The sequence below is a fragment of the Scleropages formosus genome, chromosome 25 (assembly GCF_900964775.1).
Source record: "Scleropages formosus chromosome 25, fSclFor1.1, whole genome shotgun sequence".
Classification (NCBI taxonomy): domain Eukaryota; kingdom Metazoa; phylum Chordata; class Actinopteri; order Osteoglossiformes; family Osteoglossidae; genus Scleropages; species Scleropages formosus.
The window spans coordinates 1,478,754-1,495,724 of record NC_041830.1 but is presented as its reverse complement, the minus strand read 5'-3'; the positions used below and the strand labels follow the sequence as shown (position 1 = coordinate 1,495,724).

Sequence of the window (16,971 nt, the reverse complement as noted above, 5' to 3'; positions counted from 1 at the left end):
TTGTCGAATTTCCAAATAAAATCTCTCTCTGTCTAATTTAAAGGAAACTAAACTAAAAAAAGACAATTCTACTTAGTTAATTTGATCATTTGTTCATTTGGAGGGGTGTCCATGGAGTGGCAAGGCAGCACAGTGGATTGCACAAGTGTGTCTCAACTTCTGCTTTGTGTGTTTCCATGTGAGTTTGAACTCAATTCAGTCTGTGTGCAGTTTGTGTGGGTTACCTCCAACAGTCCAAACGTGTTGCAAGTGAAATGGTGAGACATACAGCTCCAATGAGAAGTGTTTGTAAATGGGGTATATTGCACTTATCAAGAGGAAGATGCTGTAGCTGGACAGCAACTGTGTCTGAAACACTGAAGCCATGAATTGTCAGTGAAGCAGGACATCCAATAACTAACTGAAACTGAACATTTACTCTCCACTGGGGTTTGGCTTCTGGGAAACATGATAAAGATCATTAAAGACTCATTTTAAAAAATATATTTATGATGCAGTCTATTTTAAGTGTTTTATAAGTCATTACCACAGCAATCATACGCTTTCCGCTCATGAGTGAAAACACTTCAAACTATTTAAAATGCAATGATTATCGTAAATATATTTAAAAATGCCAAGTTTTAATTGCCTCTTTTATTCCTCTAGTAATATTAAGTCTCATTTTTCGACCCCCCGGCATCCTGAGCAGCAATTTCCAAAAGACAACCTAACAATGAACAGCTATTCATTCAGCTAGAACGTGTCACCCAATGCACCACTCATATTCTCTGGAGCAATTGCTTCAGAAGAGAACAGAAATGCTATCTCAACATCAATATAAAAAATAATGATGTGAAATCTTTAAATACTTTCTTTAAAAAGTGGAAAAAAACAGTTTATTTGAGTTCTTGGTAATTACACATGGTTGTATTAAGTACAGTTCAAGCTCCCTTCCTTCTACTAAGATATCAATTCAATATGTGTAACACTGTGGACATGCTGGAGTATGAAGACATGGGCTCAAGTGGAGTGGCAAGCGTGATTTGGATGTTTGTGGTTTGGATCATAGTGGAAAAGGATTCACACTGCAGCTGGATAAAGACCCCAAACATACTTCCAAGCTTTGCAAAAAGTAAATGCCATGGATTTTCCTCCACAGTCAAAGTGGCTTTATTGTCATTTCAACCATATACCACTGGTACAGTATACAATGAAATGAAACAATGTTTCTCCAGGACCATGCTGCTACATAGAAACAACTCAGAGCTACCTGCACAATAAACAAGAATGGATCTTTGCCCTGACCCTGACCGCCGATCGACCAACCCTTCGCCTGTCCCCGACACCGGAAACTTGCCTCATCCCTCATCTCCGGACAAACAACGCTGTACTTGGTTTCAGCCATCCCGGCTCCCTGTGTTCCGCGTGACACTAGTAAGGATTTAGCAGCAATTTAAAAAAGAAGAGTGCAAAAAATTGCCAAGGGAGTGGATTGGTGTTCAGTGGATTATGGGTGTGTGGTTGCATGCATGTATGTGTGTGTGAGTTGGTGTCAGTCCAGTCATTGGGGGAAGAAAGCTGTTACACAGTCTGGCCATGAGGCCCAAATGCTTTGGTACCTTTTTCCAGACGGCAGGAGGGTGAAGAGTTTGTGTGAGAGGTTTGTAGGGTCATCCACAATGCTGGTAGCTTTACGGATGCAGTGTGTGATGTAAATGTCTACGATGGAGGGAAGAGGAGACTCTGATGATCTTTTCAGCTGTCCTCACTATCCGCTGCAGGGTCTTGCGATCTAAAACAGTGCAATTTCTAAACCAGGCAGTGATACAGCTGCTCAGGATGCTCTCAATAGTCCATCTGTAGAATGTGGTGAGGATCGGGGTGGGAGATGGGCTTCCCTCAACCTTCATAGAAAGCAGAGATGCTGCTGGACTTTCTTGGCTATGGAGCTGGTGTTGAGGGACCAGGTGAGATTCTCCGTCAGGTGAACACCTAGAAATTTGGTGCTCTTGACGATCTCCATGGAGGAGCTGTCAATGTTCAGAGTGGTTACGCCTTGCTCTCCTGAAGTCACCAACCATCTCTTTTCTTTTGTTCATGTTCAGGGACAGGTTGTTGGCTCTGCACCAGTCTGTTAGCTGCTGCACCTCCTATCTGTATTCTGACTCGTCGTTCTTGCTGATGAGACCCACCACGGGTGTGTCCTCGGTGACAGTCACCGGACCTCAAGCCCACTGAACATTTATGGGGGCACTTGAAGACCATGAAAGCCAAGCATTCAGTAACATCAGAAGATTTCCTTTGGCACATTCTCGCAACTTCCTCCAGCTCAGCCCGGGGGGTCCTCAGCCGTTCCCAGGCCAACTGTGAGATATAATGCCTCCAGCGGCTCCTGGGCCAACCTTGTTGGCCATGCCTGGTATACCTCCAAAGGGAGGCGCCCAGGGGGCATCCGTATCAGATGCCCGAACCACACCAACTGGCTCCTCTCAATGTGGAGGAGTAGCAGCTCTACTCTGAGTTCCTCTCGGATGTCCAAACTCCCTGCGGAGAAAACTCATTTCAGCCACTTGTATCCGCGATCTTATTCTTTTCGTCATTACCCAGAGTTCATGACCGTAGGTGAGGGTGGCGATGTAGAATGACCGGTAAATGTTGAGCTTTGCCTTATGGCTCAGCTCCCCCTTCACCACTACAGTCTGGTACAGCAACTGCTGTTGCTGCTCCCAGTTTGCGGCCGATCTCACGCTCCCTTCTCTCCTCACTCATGAACAAGACCCCAAGATGCTTAAATTCCTCCACGTGGGGCAAATTCTCTCCCCTTACCTGGAGGGGGCATGCCATCCTTTTCCGTAAGAGAACCATGGACTCAGACTTTGAGGTGCTGAACCTCATCCCAACCGCTTCACACTCAGCTGCAAACCATTCCAGTGCATGTTGGAGGCAACCATGTGACAGTGCCAAAAGGGCAACATCATCCGCAAAAAGCAGAGACATCACCTTCCAACTCCCACATAGAATGCCCTCCTGACTTTGACTGCGCCTTGATATCCTGTCCATGAAAACTACAAACAGGAGTGGAGACAAAGCACAACCTTGGCGGAGTCCAACACCCACATTGAATGGGCTTGACTTAATGCCAAGTATGCGACCACAACTCTCGCTCCATATGTACAGAGACCGAATGGCCCATAGTAGTGGCCCTGGTACCCCATAATCCCTAAGCACCTCCCACAGATTTTCTCGGGGAATACGGTCATAGGCCTTCTCCAAGTCCACAAAACACATCTAGACTGGATTAGCAGATTCTCATGCCCCCTCAATTATCTGTGAAAAAGCTGGTCCACTGTTCCATGGCCAGGACAGAATCCGCATTGTTCCTCTTCAATCCAAGGTTCAACTATTGGCCGGAGCCTCCTTTCCAGCACCTTGGCATAGACTTTCCCAGGGAGGCTGACAAGTGTGATACCCCAATAGTTGGCACACACTCTCCGGTCCCCTCTTGAAGATAGGGACCACCACCCTAGTTTGTCAATCCAAAGCCACTGTCCCCGAGGTCCATGCAACGTTGCAGAGACATGTCAGCCATGACAGCCCTACAACATCCAGGGCCTTAAGCAGTTCCGGGCAAATCTCATCCACTCCCGGTGCTTTGCCACCATGGAGCTTACCAACTACCTCAGTGACCTCCACCAGGGAAATGGACTCTGACAGCCCGGAAGCTTCTGGCCCTGACTCCTGCAAGGGAGGCATATCTGTCGGGTTTAAGAGTTCCTCAAAGTGCTCCTTCCACCTCCCAACAATGTCCTCATTAGAGATTAAAGTTTCTCCACTCCACTGAGCACAGCTTGAGTGAAGCTTCTCCGGCCCCTTTTGAGCCGCCGGATGGTTCTCCAGAACCTCTTTGATATATATCAAATATGTAAAATACATATATATCAAAATGAGAATGAGAATGAGTTTTATTGGCCAAGTGTGCCGACGCACACAAGGAATTTGCTGTGGTTCTAGGTGCCTCCGGTATTTACAAACAAACATACAGCTGACATAGAATTACAGAATAAATAAATAAACAATAACATATTTACAGAGTATACCAACACGAGAGTATAAACAGTAGTATTACAAAAAAGTAAATAAGATGAAGTAAATTACAAAAGTGGTTGGATAATGTTGCACTGACATCAGACCTATTGGGGAGTATTGATTGTTTATGAGGGTGATGACCTGAGGGGAAAAAAAACTGTTCTTGTAACTGGTCATTCTGGTGGACAGTGCTCTGTAACGCCTGCCAGAAGGAAGAAGTGTGAAGAGTTTGTGCCCGGGGTGTGTGGCATCAGTGATGATTTTGCTTGCCCACTTCCTCATTCTGGACTTGTACAGGTCCTGAAGGGTAGACAGGGGTGCACCAATGATCCTCTCAGCTGCTTTGACTGTCCCTTGTAGCCTATTTCTGACAGATTTGGTAACCGAGCCAAAGCAGACAGTAGTAGCAGTGCACAGCACAGACCCAATGACAGCTGAGTAGAACCAGATCAACAGGTCCTGTGGCAGGTTGAACTTCCTCAGGTGGCGAAGGAAGTACATCCGCTGTTGGGCCTTTTTCATGATGGAGTCAATATACATTTACATTTATTCATTTAGCAGACGCTTTTGTCCAAAGTGACATACATCTCAGCAAAAGTACAATTTATGCATTACATTAAGAGAAAGAAACATAGCGGCAGACATGTAAGTCTCAAGTAAACCTAGTTTGTTACCTACCACTTGCTGCACCGAGGTTCATCATTCAAGTAGGTGCATAAAACACAGGATAGACAAATCCTGATACCCTCCCACCAATTTGTTTTTTTTTTTTTAATATTATAAGATACACAAACAAGCAAATACAATGCTGGAATAGTGGCTGAATAAAGGTTATATCTGGGGAGGTAATATAGGCATCCAGCTTCAGGTCCTGGGAGATTGTAGGACCCAGGAACCAGAAGGACTCCACAGCTGACATGGTGCTGTTGAGAATGGTGAGGGGGAGGTGCAGGGTGATTCCTCCAGAAGTCTGCAGTCATCTCCACTGGTTTGAGCATATTCAGCTCCAGGTTGTTTCGACTGCACCACCCAGCCAGCTGTTCAACCTCGCTCCTGTATGCAGACTCATCATCGTTCTGGATGAGGCCAATAATTGTGATGTCGTCCGCAAACTTCAGGAGTTTCACAGAGTGGTCTTTGGAGGTACAGTCATTTTTGTACAGGGAGAACAGTAGTGGGGAAAGCACACATCCCTGAGGAGCGCCAGTGCTGATTGTGCAGGTGCTGGAAGTGAATTTCCCAGCCTCACCAGTTGCTGTCTCTTTGTCAGGTAGTTGGTGATCCACTGACAGATGGTGGTGGGCACAGAAAACTGCATCTGCAAACTGCATATATGTATCTTGGATAAAATCCCCTCTGAGTGTGCCTCTGTTTAACACCATTGTTGTTGTGGCACGTACCAAAAGAACATCTTATCAAACTACACAGTTCTGTATTTTCAACAATGTTTGGAAGGGACTTTATAATAAGTGCATTATTTCTGCACCTTTAACTGATGCCTTTATTGCCAATGCAAACTTTGATCATGTTTACGATATGAATTCAGAGCAAAGACCTGCTCATGGGTCTTAGTGGCGGACTGGGGATTTGAACCCATGACCGCTGCGCTGACTTCACTCGCCCGGGTCGGTGAAAAGAACTAGTGTTGCAACAGCCGTCCAGATGTTTTTCACTTCACCACCAGGGGGCGATGTAATCATTTACCTTTTACAGAAGTACAATTTCAATTCAAATTCAAGTACAATTATCAATTAATAATCGCGTCAAGGAGTGACGTCATCGAGTTCCTTATTTTTTTCTCGTTTAGCCGCGCTCTCCTTCCTCATAGTTGTTTCAAGTGGATTTGAGTTGGCAGGGAAGGCAGGCAGGCACGTTTCTTAATCATTTCACACACGATCACGAATATTGTGGCTGATTTTAAATTACCACATTCGTTGAAAAAAAAGAAATGTTACAGTCACCAGCAGCAGTATTTTTTTACATAGTTTAAAATTTAGAAAGTCTTTATTGTTCACCTTTAAATAACATTTACATTGCGCTTCAATATTCATATCTTTATTTTGCTTACTCCATGTGATTGAGGTTGTGTGCGTATTTGTTAGCTTTTGCTTTGTCATTTTTCTCATTAGTTCAGAATGACAGTAACGCTTTATATTAAAATTTTGAGAAGGAATATAATACACCTTGCTTGACAATTAGGACAGAATCGTGTATGAAATGGCAATACTGTACAATTGTACGATGATTAGGGTACAGTACACTGCTATGTCATGCGAAAGCGTCAAGGTATCCATGAGAAATATGCAGGAAATGACTTCATAAATTAGTGCAGCGCGAGCGCACCGGCGGACGGCGGCGGAGTCTAAACAAAGAAATCCGTGCAGACCTCGTGCGACAGCAGCAGGCCCCGCCCCCTCCCCGCGGATCGCGTACGCCTATAGGCTGAGGCGCGGAAACACTCCCTGTCTATTGGCTGCATGCGCTGCCACGGAAACGCCCATGTTTTCCGCTGCGCTCGGGGTGCGGGCCGTTCTCGCTGCGGGAACACATTTGAATGGGGAAAAGAGGAGAGGCGGCGGCGGTGGCGGGAACGGCGCGTGAAGGTCTGTGATTTTTCTTCCCTTTTTCTCCGTCTCCACCGCGAGCAGTGATTCCACTCCAGCACTGCTAGACACTGCCAGACACTGCCTTTCCTTTCTCCAGGTGCCAAATTCAATCACGGATGTGCCGCGCGCGTACCGTACGTAGCGTACGTTCCAGAAGACGCGTAATCGCGACGCGTGCAATTAAGTCGTTAAATAAACGGTGGAAGGACCTTCTTTCGGAGCTCGCGAGTGTTGGCGCAGGTGGCAGTAAGTTAAGCGCTCTTGTCATTTTGATCGAGTAAAGCATTGACAGTAGTGTTGTTTTTTTCTCTTTTGTCTGCTACTTATAGTTGGACTCTTAGGCTTGTAGCCAAAGGCTGCGGCGTAGAACGGCACCCGCCTCGCCTCCTCGTGGGGACGGACACAGCGAACAAGTTTTATTCCTCTTTATTAATTCCAGTTATTCCTGCTTGGGAAAAGCCAGAGACCTCGCTGCGCTGAACACTGCAACCCGAGCAGGTGGACACGTGACGGACTCGGAGCCCAGTGTATCCAGAGTCCTCTAAATCTTATTAATAATAATATTATTATTGTTATGTTGTTAAAAAGCTTCTCATTTCTGTTTGCCATCCCGTCTGTGACGCATTCGTTTTATTATTATATCTATTATTATCATTATTATTATTATTATTATTATTATTATTATTACAACCCTTTTGGACTCCTAGTCGAGTTGGTGTTACATAAATGAAGTTTACACTGATTTACCCATTTTGCATAAGAGGGTATTCTGACTGTATCAACTGAGGATAAGAGCCTTGCTCAATAATGGTTCGAACCTTGGACCTTCGGAAGACATGCGCTCTGAGCTCTGCAGTACAGTACCTGCTCTTGTACTGTAGTGTCTGTCAGCGCAGTGACTGTACTGTATTAGTAGTGACTGAACTCACTCGTGTCACCCTGGATCACATCTGTCCCAAGTGTGATGACATGTCCTCGTCCGCCCCAGGTGGGGAGAGCAGAGACGAGTGTAGCTCCAGGGCCTGCACTAACTAAACTGTACAAACTAACTAGTACCAATTGTCTTTGGCATTTCCGTGTCTCCTCTGTCACACTCTTTCTTTACATTTCGTTTATAATTTTACTTTATAGTTCAGTAAATAACAGTAATGTCAACTTGCCCATCGCTTTGCTTTCTGTCTGGATACATTTTGTTTTTCTGTCGTTGCCATGATAATTCTGTGTGTCCGTTGTCGTATGAAACCAGATTTAGTTCAGTTTCTGCCTGTTTGTTGTAGGTGCGTTGTTCAGTGTAAGGTACCCGAATTTCTCCCATATGGCATCCGCTTGTCATCTGTGTTGGATGTATGTAGCAATTGTAGCAATTTTATAGTAACAAATAACAGGGCAATTATATTTTTCAGTAAATAGGAATGTTATGTTTTACAGTGTCTTCAGGAAATTTTAACCTTTAATTTTTTCAGCCTTAAAATTTGATGTTTCTTCTCTCTGCCTAGCAAAGCATCAGCACATTTACGATTCACAATGGAAGTAATGTGTAGTGTTATATGTAAAGCATGAGCCCACTGCAGTTTTGCAGAGGAGCCCCTCTTATATGTTTCATTCAGGTATAGTTCAGCGACCCTGACGTGTGGGGTCTCTCAAGTAATTCTCTCACACTTCTTATTCTTTGACACTTTTTTTTAAATGGCACATTTGCCCCTTAAACCTTGCTAGGATTAAGTATTCATATATTTATTGTTGTTGTTGTTGTTGTTGTTGTTGTTTTATTTCAGATCATGCCTTTATATTCATGGCATTCTCCGAAAGCTGAGTTTTTTTACTCAAGCAATTCAAACTCTGGTTACAGCAGTAAAGCTTCTCCTGGGACTAGACCATACTTCCTATAAAAATATGTCCACTTCAGATGTAAACATACTTGACATCACTGAATGTTTATGGAGGAGGGGGCGCGGTGGTGCAGTGGGTTGGACCACAGTCCTGCTCTCCGGTGGGTCTGGGGTTCGAGTCCCGCTTGGGGTGCCCTTTGATGAGCTGGTGTCCCGTCCTGGGTGTGTCCCCTCCACTTCCAGCCTTACGCCCTGTGTTGCTGGGTTAGGCTCTGGCTCCCTGGGACCCTGCATGGGACAAGTAGTTTCAGAAACTGTGTGTGTGTGTGTGTGTGTGTGTGTGTGTGTGTGTGTGTGTGAGTGTGAGTGTGAGTGAGTGATCCATAGGTGTATTATTCCATTTGCTGTGGTCATTGGCCACACCGGGACCAGTGTGGATAACAGCCACTCAGTGAAGCGCACACCTTACAGCCAGCTACCCACTGGCTCCTCTTGTCCTTCTTCTCCCCCATGGAAGCAGAGTGGGACCTGCATTGCATTTGAAGCAGGTCAACTGTAGGGTTCTTCTTCAGCAAACACGTGTACCCGTTGCGCTCGGATAAGCAAGTAAAAACAAGAAGACAAGAAAGAAAAGCCTTTGAGAATATTGGTCTCAACATGAGGGATTTTGGCGACATGAGCAGTCCTGTTAAACACCTTGCTGACAGCTTGGAGGCGCAACGGCCGCTGTCGCCATTAGCGCTCTGTGCTTCAACCTCGCACCACTGCTTAGGTGCCCAGGTGCATGCTGGGAAACTTTGGGTAGTGGCACATGGCACATCTGAAGAAAACATGAATAAAACTGTGGAAAGGAGAGCAACATGACCACAAAGAAAGCCTCTGTCTTTCTGTTTGCACATAAAAACAGTAGCAACGGTATATGAGTGAATGTGTGATGGCGGCCTCGCCCCCCCCCCCCGTGGCAGTGGTCATTTTCCTCTAAGTTGCATTTTTACTAATGGCAACATGATCGAGGAGGGACGATGAGCTTGTCATGTGTTTGTAAACCCATCAAAAGCAATCATTGAACTCCTCTCCTCCATTGGCTGTTTAGTGGGTTTGCGGAATGTCGTCTTCGGAAATGGCCACACTCTTATTGAACGGTGAGCCACTACAATGTCAACACAACTTCGGGGGGCTAACCCACAATTTGAGCCTACGATCAGTGTCTTTTTCTCATTGCCTTCCAGGCTGCCACTAAAGGTATGACCGCCTGAGAAGGGGTCGGAATGTGGCATTGAGAGTCTTCTGTGGGTTTCCACTGAGCACAGGGGTCTTCTTTTGTCCCCTTGTGAAGACCCCCTGGGAGCACTGAACAATAGCTCAGCCTCCTGCTTCTGAGCACAGCACAAAGCATTTGCCTTGCATGGGCTCATTTCTGTTTGTTTTCATCTGCGCCTTTTGCACCAAACCTCTTTCTCAGTGGTCTCGTACCATGTTGTTGGCTACTTGGTTTTTAGCAAGAGTGGATCAGGGCTCCTTCAGAAGTCTTCAATGTCCGTCTTATGTAAGATGTGGTCATCGCTGGAAAGGACATTGTGCTGTGCTCCTCCACCAGAAGTCTGTATGTTCTCATTTTGACTCTGCTGTGGTGTATTGAGCTCCCCCTGTCCCTCAGAACTGCTGAAACCGTCTCAGCATTCAAGAAAGGTCTCAGAAGGCATCTTTTTCATACTCTCTGCTCTTCAAATTTCCTAACAGCCAGATAAATTTGCCCCACACTGTCCGCTGTGGGCAGTTTTGTATTTTGTTATTTAAAATTCTCACCTGTTAACCAAGCCCTTCAGAGTGCAGAGTTAAATCTTGATTTTCCAGGATCTTACTTTTTGCTAACCCACCAAGGGAGGGAGGACCTAAGTTACCATGAATAATTTATCTTGAGGCATCATAGAAAGCAAACCTGAAAGTCTAAGATCAGCAGAAAATACAAAGAGACAGCAGAATAATTTATGTAGCCTGTGTTGTTTTTTGACGTTCTATTTACTGAGTGTCGGTTGAATGTATACTGCCAGCCTGAGTTCTTCTAAAGACTCACTGAGCTGAACTGCTTGGAAACTTACCCCAGAGCTGCTCTGCCATTTCTGCAGTATTTTCTTTCTTAAGACCTGAACTTTGACTAACATTGAACTCCTCCCACAGGATTTGGTTCACCTGGGTCATTCATGTTCTGTAACAGTCGGTCCTGCACAGTGTTTTTTTTTTTTTTTTTAACCCCGTTTTCACAGTGGATACTGAAGTGTACAGTGTGAGAGCTCCTTCACATTTGACTAGTGAGATCCTGAACCAGTCATGGTGACCAATGACACTGATTGCTCTCTCTGAACTGAAAAGGTGCAGTGAATTTTCTACAAGGAACTGTAACTGGGGCAGTTTTCTCAGGAACGGGTGAAGGAATATGGCGAGATGGAGCTTTGGCACGTTTCTTGGTGTTTTGGGTAACAGTACACAGTGGTGTGGGAAGCGCAGTGAACTTTGCTGGACTCAGGCTGTGATTCTGCTTACAGATGTGTGACTTTCAGAGCGAAAACACCCTTGATGTTTTTTGGAGTCTTCCCAGGAGCCAGGAGGAGCAGGCTCTGCTACCAGGGCTGAGCACAGTGCCATCTTGGCATTTGTTTTTAATTAGTTTCGTCTAAACCGTGTGTTTCCAGGGGCTTGTATACATGTACTGTGTTATGACATGGTTTTGTGTTCAGGCTGCAAATTCTGATGACAGACTTGGTGCCGTTATAATAAAACCCCACCAGAAGTAGCTCTTCCACATGTTTTCACAGTCTGATGTTTAGGTCTCTCAGTAAAGGCTTTCTCCACCTGCACTAATGAATGGCTGAAAGGCAAACAGCCTGTCACTTACAGCACATCATAGACCCTGGCTACAGCGTTGAGATCATGTTTGTGCTACTGATGTCATTGTTGTTCACATACCCAGACAAGATCAACAGTGTTATCAGCTTTTGGCTCAGATGTTCACAAAACCAATGGCAGCCATTGTTGATGACATCACTTTCATCATCAGTGTGGCAGTCATCAGTTGAGCAAAGAAAAAAATCAGTTTTGCTTAAGAAATATTTTCTTGCACGGGAAGAAGAGAGCCATAAAAGGCGATTCTTCTGTGTGGGTTCATCTGTCTCAGCTCCTCAGTGCCACAGCTTCACACTCTTGGCGTTCCTTCCAGGATTCCAGGATGGATGTGGAGAACCTGAGCAAGGCGGAGCTGCTGACGCTCTTCAGTGTGTTGGAGGGGGAGCTGGAGGCCCGGGACCTGGTTATTGAGGCCCTCAGGGTAAGAGTTAACGTTATACTTTGATACTTTGGTAACATCAGCGTACAAAAGTAAAATTGTTAGTAAAATTCCTATGTTCAGTCAGTTTGTTTGGTGAAGGTGGATTACTTCTTGGAAGGCTAAAGATGGTTGTTTGCTGATGCCTCCTTCCAGATTCTTAAATACATTCAGCTTTCTTTGGTATTCGAAGAGGGGACAACAAAGTGGTGTTTGCGCCATTGTAAAGTGCACGCTGTATACACATGCTGTAGTGTAGAAGCAGAAGCTTTTCAAGGTAGTGCAGGTGGTGTCAGGATTCAGCTCATGTAAGCTCCCATCAAATGCTCTGGCTGTCCAAGCTGGACTGCAGACATCTACAAACAGACATGTGCCAACATGTTTTTTCATAATGAAAGATGTAGTTGAGTTCCACCTTGAAGTTCGGGGTCTTACTCCAAAATTGCGGAGCTGCTGCTAGATCGTAGGGCATTAATTTGAAATGTGCAGAACCGAGTAAAGGCATCTGAAAGATGGCAGAGTTTGCCTTTGTGGTAAACATAAGATACCCTCAAACACTGTAGAAGAGTACTTATGGAGACAAGCCATCTTTACTGTGTCATGCAGTATATGGATTTCAGTGCTCTATTAGTTTGGTAGTTTGGCTCTTTCCAATAAAGTGTTGTTCTTTACAAAGTCCAGTACAGTACATATTTTGCACTTTTGTAGTACATTTTTAAAGGATAAAAATGTGGTCTGTGTAGGATTTTTTTTTTTTTTTTTTTTTTTAACTCAGTAACAGGGACTCTGTCTTCATGCATCTGTCTATATTTCTAGAAATTTATTTTACTTTTCTATTTATTTTTGTTTCATTCATTTAAAATCTGTCAAACGGAATATACACTTAAAAGTAAACAAAAGTGTATTAACAATAGACAAAATTTTAGATGCAGACATGATATTGTCAAGCTACAGTCAGCATGTTCAGTGCCACAGTTTTTGCTGGCACACATTGTCTGAATAGCTGCAAGAATTCATAGGAAATTCAAAGGGGGTTGTGACAGATAATGTAGTGCAAATTCATGGGGAAGTTACAGGATTAAGACAGAACTGGTTCTGAAAGAGACTGGTCTTGAGACCCTTCTTGAATGCCGAAGGAGGTTCAGCAGTTCTGCGGGAAAGAGGGGACTTTTTTTTTTTTTTTTTTTTTTTTTGTAGAGTATTTCACTGTTGCTGAGAAAGGGGCTACTTGGTGTATGTACTTTGAAAATTTGTCTTGGAATCCACTAAAGAGCTTGCACCTGGCTGTTTGAGCACAGCTGTTGATTTTCCAATATGAACATCATAAACAGATGCAAAACCAAAATGCATGCAGTTTAATTACCTCACAGTTCCACTAGTCTGTAACACATCATTAATGTTTTGAATGTATTACATTATAAACCATATTCTTGCATTCGGCCATAACTTCTGGAGTCTTTAAAATTGCTTCGATTTTGTTTGCTATTTCTGGCTTCAGCTTAATCCTGTCATGGATCACAGCTTTCAGAGGAAATAAATTTCATACCCAAGCTGCATTTTGTTTGTCCCCTTGAGAAGTATGTAAAATGATGTGCATACTGCTGTATGCATCAAGTCCAAGGTCCTAGTGTGTCCTGCATTGCTGTTTTTGGAGGGGAAACTGAGGAGCTGGCCAACTGCATAATAATCTGTGTGTATTATTACCTAATATCTCTCACTTTTCCTCTTTACCACAGCTATTTATATATTCATTTATTTGGAAACGGAGTACATTGGAAAAGTATTCACTTTGGAGCTGTGTCATTTGTAGTGCCCAGGTTTACATGAGATCATGCCACCTCTGGCATGGCTAAGAGTTTCTCGCAGCCCAGTATCCATGTACACTTTACATGTATTTTGTAAACAATGTTCTGCTTTCTTTTCCACTTTTTTCTACTTTGGAGCTCATCACAATTTTTCCAGTGTTTTGTGTTTTTTTTTTTTTGTTTGTTTGTTTGTTTGTTTTGAGAAGTTCACCCGACCATGTCTCCCTGTTTACCTGATATTATACTGTCAGATTGTCACATGTTTATTTTTGTGCGCTGGCTTTTAACAAGGCTGTGCATTTTATTACGTTCACTCATTTGACACATTACCGTTTAATCATTTCTCCAAAGTAGCTCTGCTAAGCTACCTACAATGTTTCACCAATTTATACAACCAGGTAATTTTTACTGGAACAATTGAGGGTAAGTACCTTGCTTACCCAAACAAAGGAGGGGAGGAGAAAACTAACATTTACAGGGTTACAGGTCTGCTTTTTATAAAATGATCCAGCCTTTTCCATTTCCAAACCTATCCAGCCTTCCCTCACCTTGAACTCTTGACCTTCTCACCAAAATTACCACTTTTTACCCTGAAGTGACCTCCTGGTGAATAGTAACAGTTACAAGTCCCCCGACACAACGTCGAGGCTCTCGAATGACGAGCTCTCGTGTCTCTTGGTGTCATTGCCGAATCCCTGCTCCGTGACCCGTTACCAGAGTGCTGTGTCACTGTGGGCTTTTAGCCTCGTTGACGCTCAGTTCAGACGAATGCACGGTGGCAGCTCTCTGCCATCTAAGCCATCGTGAAGGGCCGCTGGGGCTCAGCAGGGTTCAGCAGGATGCCCATGACCTCACCCTTTGTCTCGGCGGCGTCTTCCCCTCCCCCAGTCCTAGGGCCCTGGGAAGTCAAAGCAATGAAGTCATCCTTCTCTTAACTCATGTTGTTGTAACATGCAGCGAGGCGCCGTCCCGGGGCAGTGCGATGACTGAGCAGAACGGGTGCCGCAGGAAGGGGAAGGGACAAAGACAGGAGAGAGAGCAGGAAATGCCAGCTACTCCTTGGCCATTGTACAGCATACGAACAGCTCTTCCCTCTCAGCTACAGTATGGCATCTTGCTGTAGTGCGCTATAGAAATCGGTTCTCTATAGCTTATGCTACATATTATCTCTTCTACGTACCGCTTACTGTTTGTTACTATACTATATACCACATACCATATGTCTACCTGGATTTCCATCCTATCCAGGTTGTGTCCCCCTGTGTCTTGCATCCAGTTATTCTGAGACAGGCCCCATACCCCCACAACCCTGATCAGGACTAGCAGTTAATGAAAATGAGTGGATGGATTTACTACGTAGTTTTGTATTATTCTAATGGAATAAGTGTAAATAGCATGATTTTTCATCAGCGTCCATAGCTGATGAAGCTTTTGAATCTTTGGTTTGAGGACAACATGCAAATGTAGATTGGGCTTTATTATCTGTATAAGCTTATGTGCAAAGTACTGTGTTCCTATAGTAAGAGATGGGTGCGGCAGGTTTTGGTAAGCACACAGGGTGGAGCAGGGCCCTCTGTTGTCTGTCACTGATACTCTGTGTGTGTGTGTGTGTGTGTGTGTGTGTGTGTGTGTGTGTGTGTGTGTGTGTGTGTGTGTGTGTGTGTGTGTGTGTGTGTGTTAAAGGAAACTGCTTACATTTCCTTCCATACCTGAGTGAAGGACCTAGTGGAATCACAGCACCTCTTAGCTCCAGCCCTCAGTGCCTCATGAAGACTTGCTCTCTTTCCAAAACCATAGGATTTACATTATCTGTTTATTGACCAGAGCATTATGCTTAAATTACATTTGTTTATTTATAAGATCATTCTTAACAAAAGAAAAAGGGAAAAAAAAAAAAAAGGGTACCAGTTGATCCGGTACATCCAGGGTTGCATTATTTTTCTTTTTTTGATGTTTGGCTCCTGCAGATACACATATTAGAAGGTTAAAACGTGTATTTATCGCAATGGTTGAAACAGCTGAATGCTGAAATTCTCCTCCACTGCTTTTCCTATGAGGGACTGTTGGCTGCCAGCTTTGTCATTTTGAGATCCTGACATCTCATCCAAAACTTCCTGTCCACTCTTTGTCATTGACCCTCAGTGGAACTTTCATCCTGTAGCAGGATGTGTTCACTGTTTCTTACCACACTTTTTACAAAGAAGGACACCTCACGGAATTAAAAGTTAATCAGAGAATTCATGCTTCTCTTTGATATGTCAAAAACTCCATCTTGGTGACCTCACTTCTGTCTGTCTGGAACTTAATCCCTGGAAGCTCCTTCTTGTCTTTTATAGACTTCATCTGTGTAGTCTCCCTCTAGGCTTTGAATGACTTTCTTCTTGTAACCTCCATGAATGTATCCCTGTAGTCTCTCTCTTATCCGTCCATGACCCTGTCCCTGAGGTCTCTGTCCTGCCTTCCTGATCTTCTCCCCATGGAACCCCTTCTCTGTTCATCCTTGTGTGTCCTTCCTGGTGGTCTCCTTCTTGTCTTGCAATCAGAGTTTGCAGAAATTGCACGAGGAAGGAAGTGTGTGGAAAGCTTACAAGAAAGAATCGTGAGAAGGGTGGTGGACAGAGCCATCGGTGATTCCTGTGTACGCATGCTTGCGTGTGACGGGATATGCACAGAAAAGGTTAAGTTAATTTGCTTACAACCTGTAATCCTCATATATGTTTATCTCAGCCCTCGAGGGCCACTGGGTGTGCTGATTTCAGCCTTGACTCATTCTATTGAACTCCATGTATCCAAGGAGCCATTACTGCAGTTTGAAGTCCACCATTTGACTATCAATTTATATGATCCGGATTTTCAAGTATGAATCACGTATAAATGTGGTGTGTGTATGTGTATGCACACACACACATACACTCATTAGTGCATGTGTATGTGTGTACACGCTCACACACACTGTTTACTGTATATAATAAGTTAATGGAGACATTGTAAAACACATTGGACTGCAGTGAGCAGGAAATATTTTCATTGCGTCTCAACAAAGGAATAAGGTTTGCAGGTGATGGAAAGTCACAGCTGCTGAAAAGATACGGGAAAAAATATTTAAAGCCTGTGAAAAATGTTTTCAGAACTTGTTCTTGACCCGTGTTGCAACATGGTAACTCACTGTAAAAGGATATATATGGAAGTGCCCATGTGGTCATGAGAGATTTGAATGCAGACAAACACACATTTCTGCATAAGCCTGCCTGCTCAGAAAGGTGCTGCTCTTCCATACTGGGGTGTGTCCAAGGTCTAAAGGTTACCTATTCTCATGCTACAAAATGCTGGCGGAAGGCAGAGACCTG

At 44.2% G+C, this 16,971-nt stretch overlaps 1 protein-coding gene across 2 annotated transcripts in view; it reads left to right on the top strand.

Annotated features, from left to right (window-relative positions):
- The first annotated feature begins 6,596 nt into the window (after positions 1–6,596).
- cttnbp2nlb (CTTNBP2 N-terminal like b) overlaps positions 6,597–16,971 on the top strand; it is a 31,409-nt gene continuing 21,034 nt past the window's right edge. Inside the window, exons 1-2 of one of the 2 annotated variants that reach the window (XM_018742156.2) lie at positions 6,597–6,668; positions 11,715–11,822. In XM_018742156.2, coding sequence (XP_018597672.2) covers positions 11,724–11,822 — 99 coding nt within the window. In that variant the 5' untranslated portion in view covers positions 6,597–6,668; positions 11,715–11,723. Of the gene's footprint in view, positions 6,669–6,871; positions 6,918–11,714; positions 11,823–16,971 lie in introns of those variants that run through there. The other variant, XM_029249381.1, reaches the window with a different exon arrangement.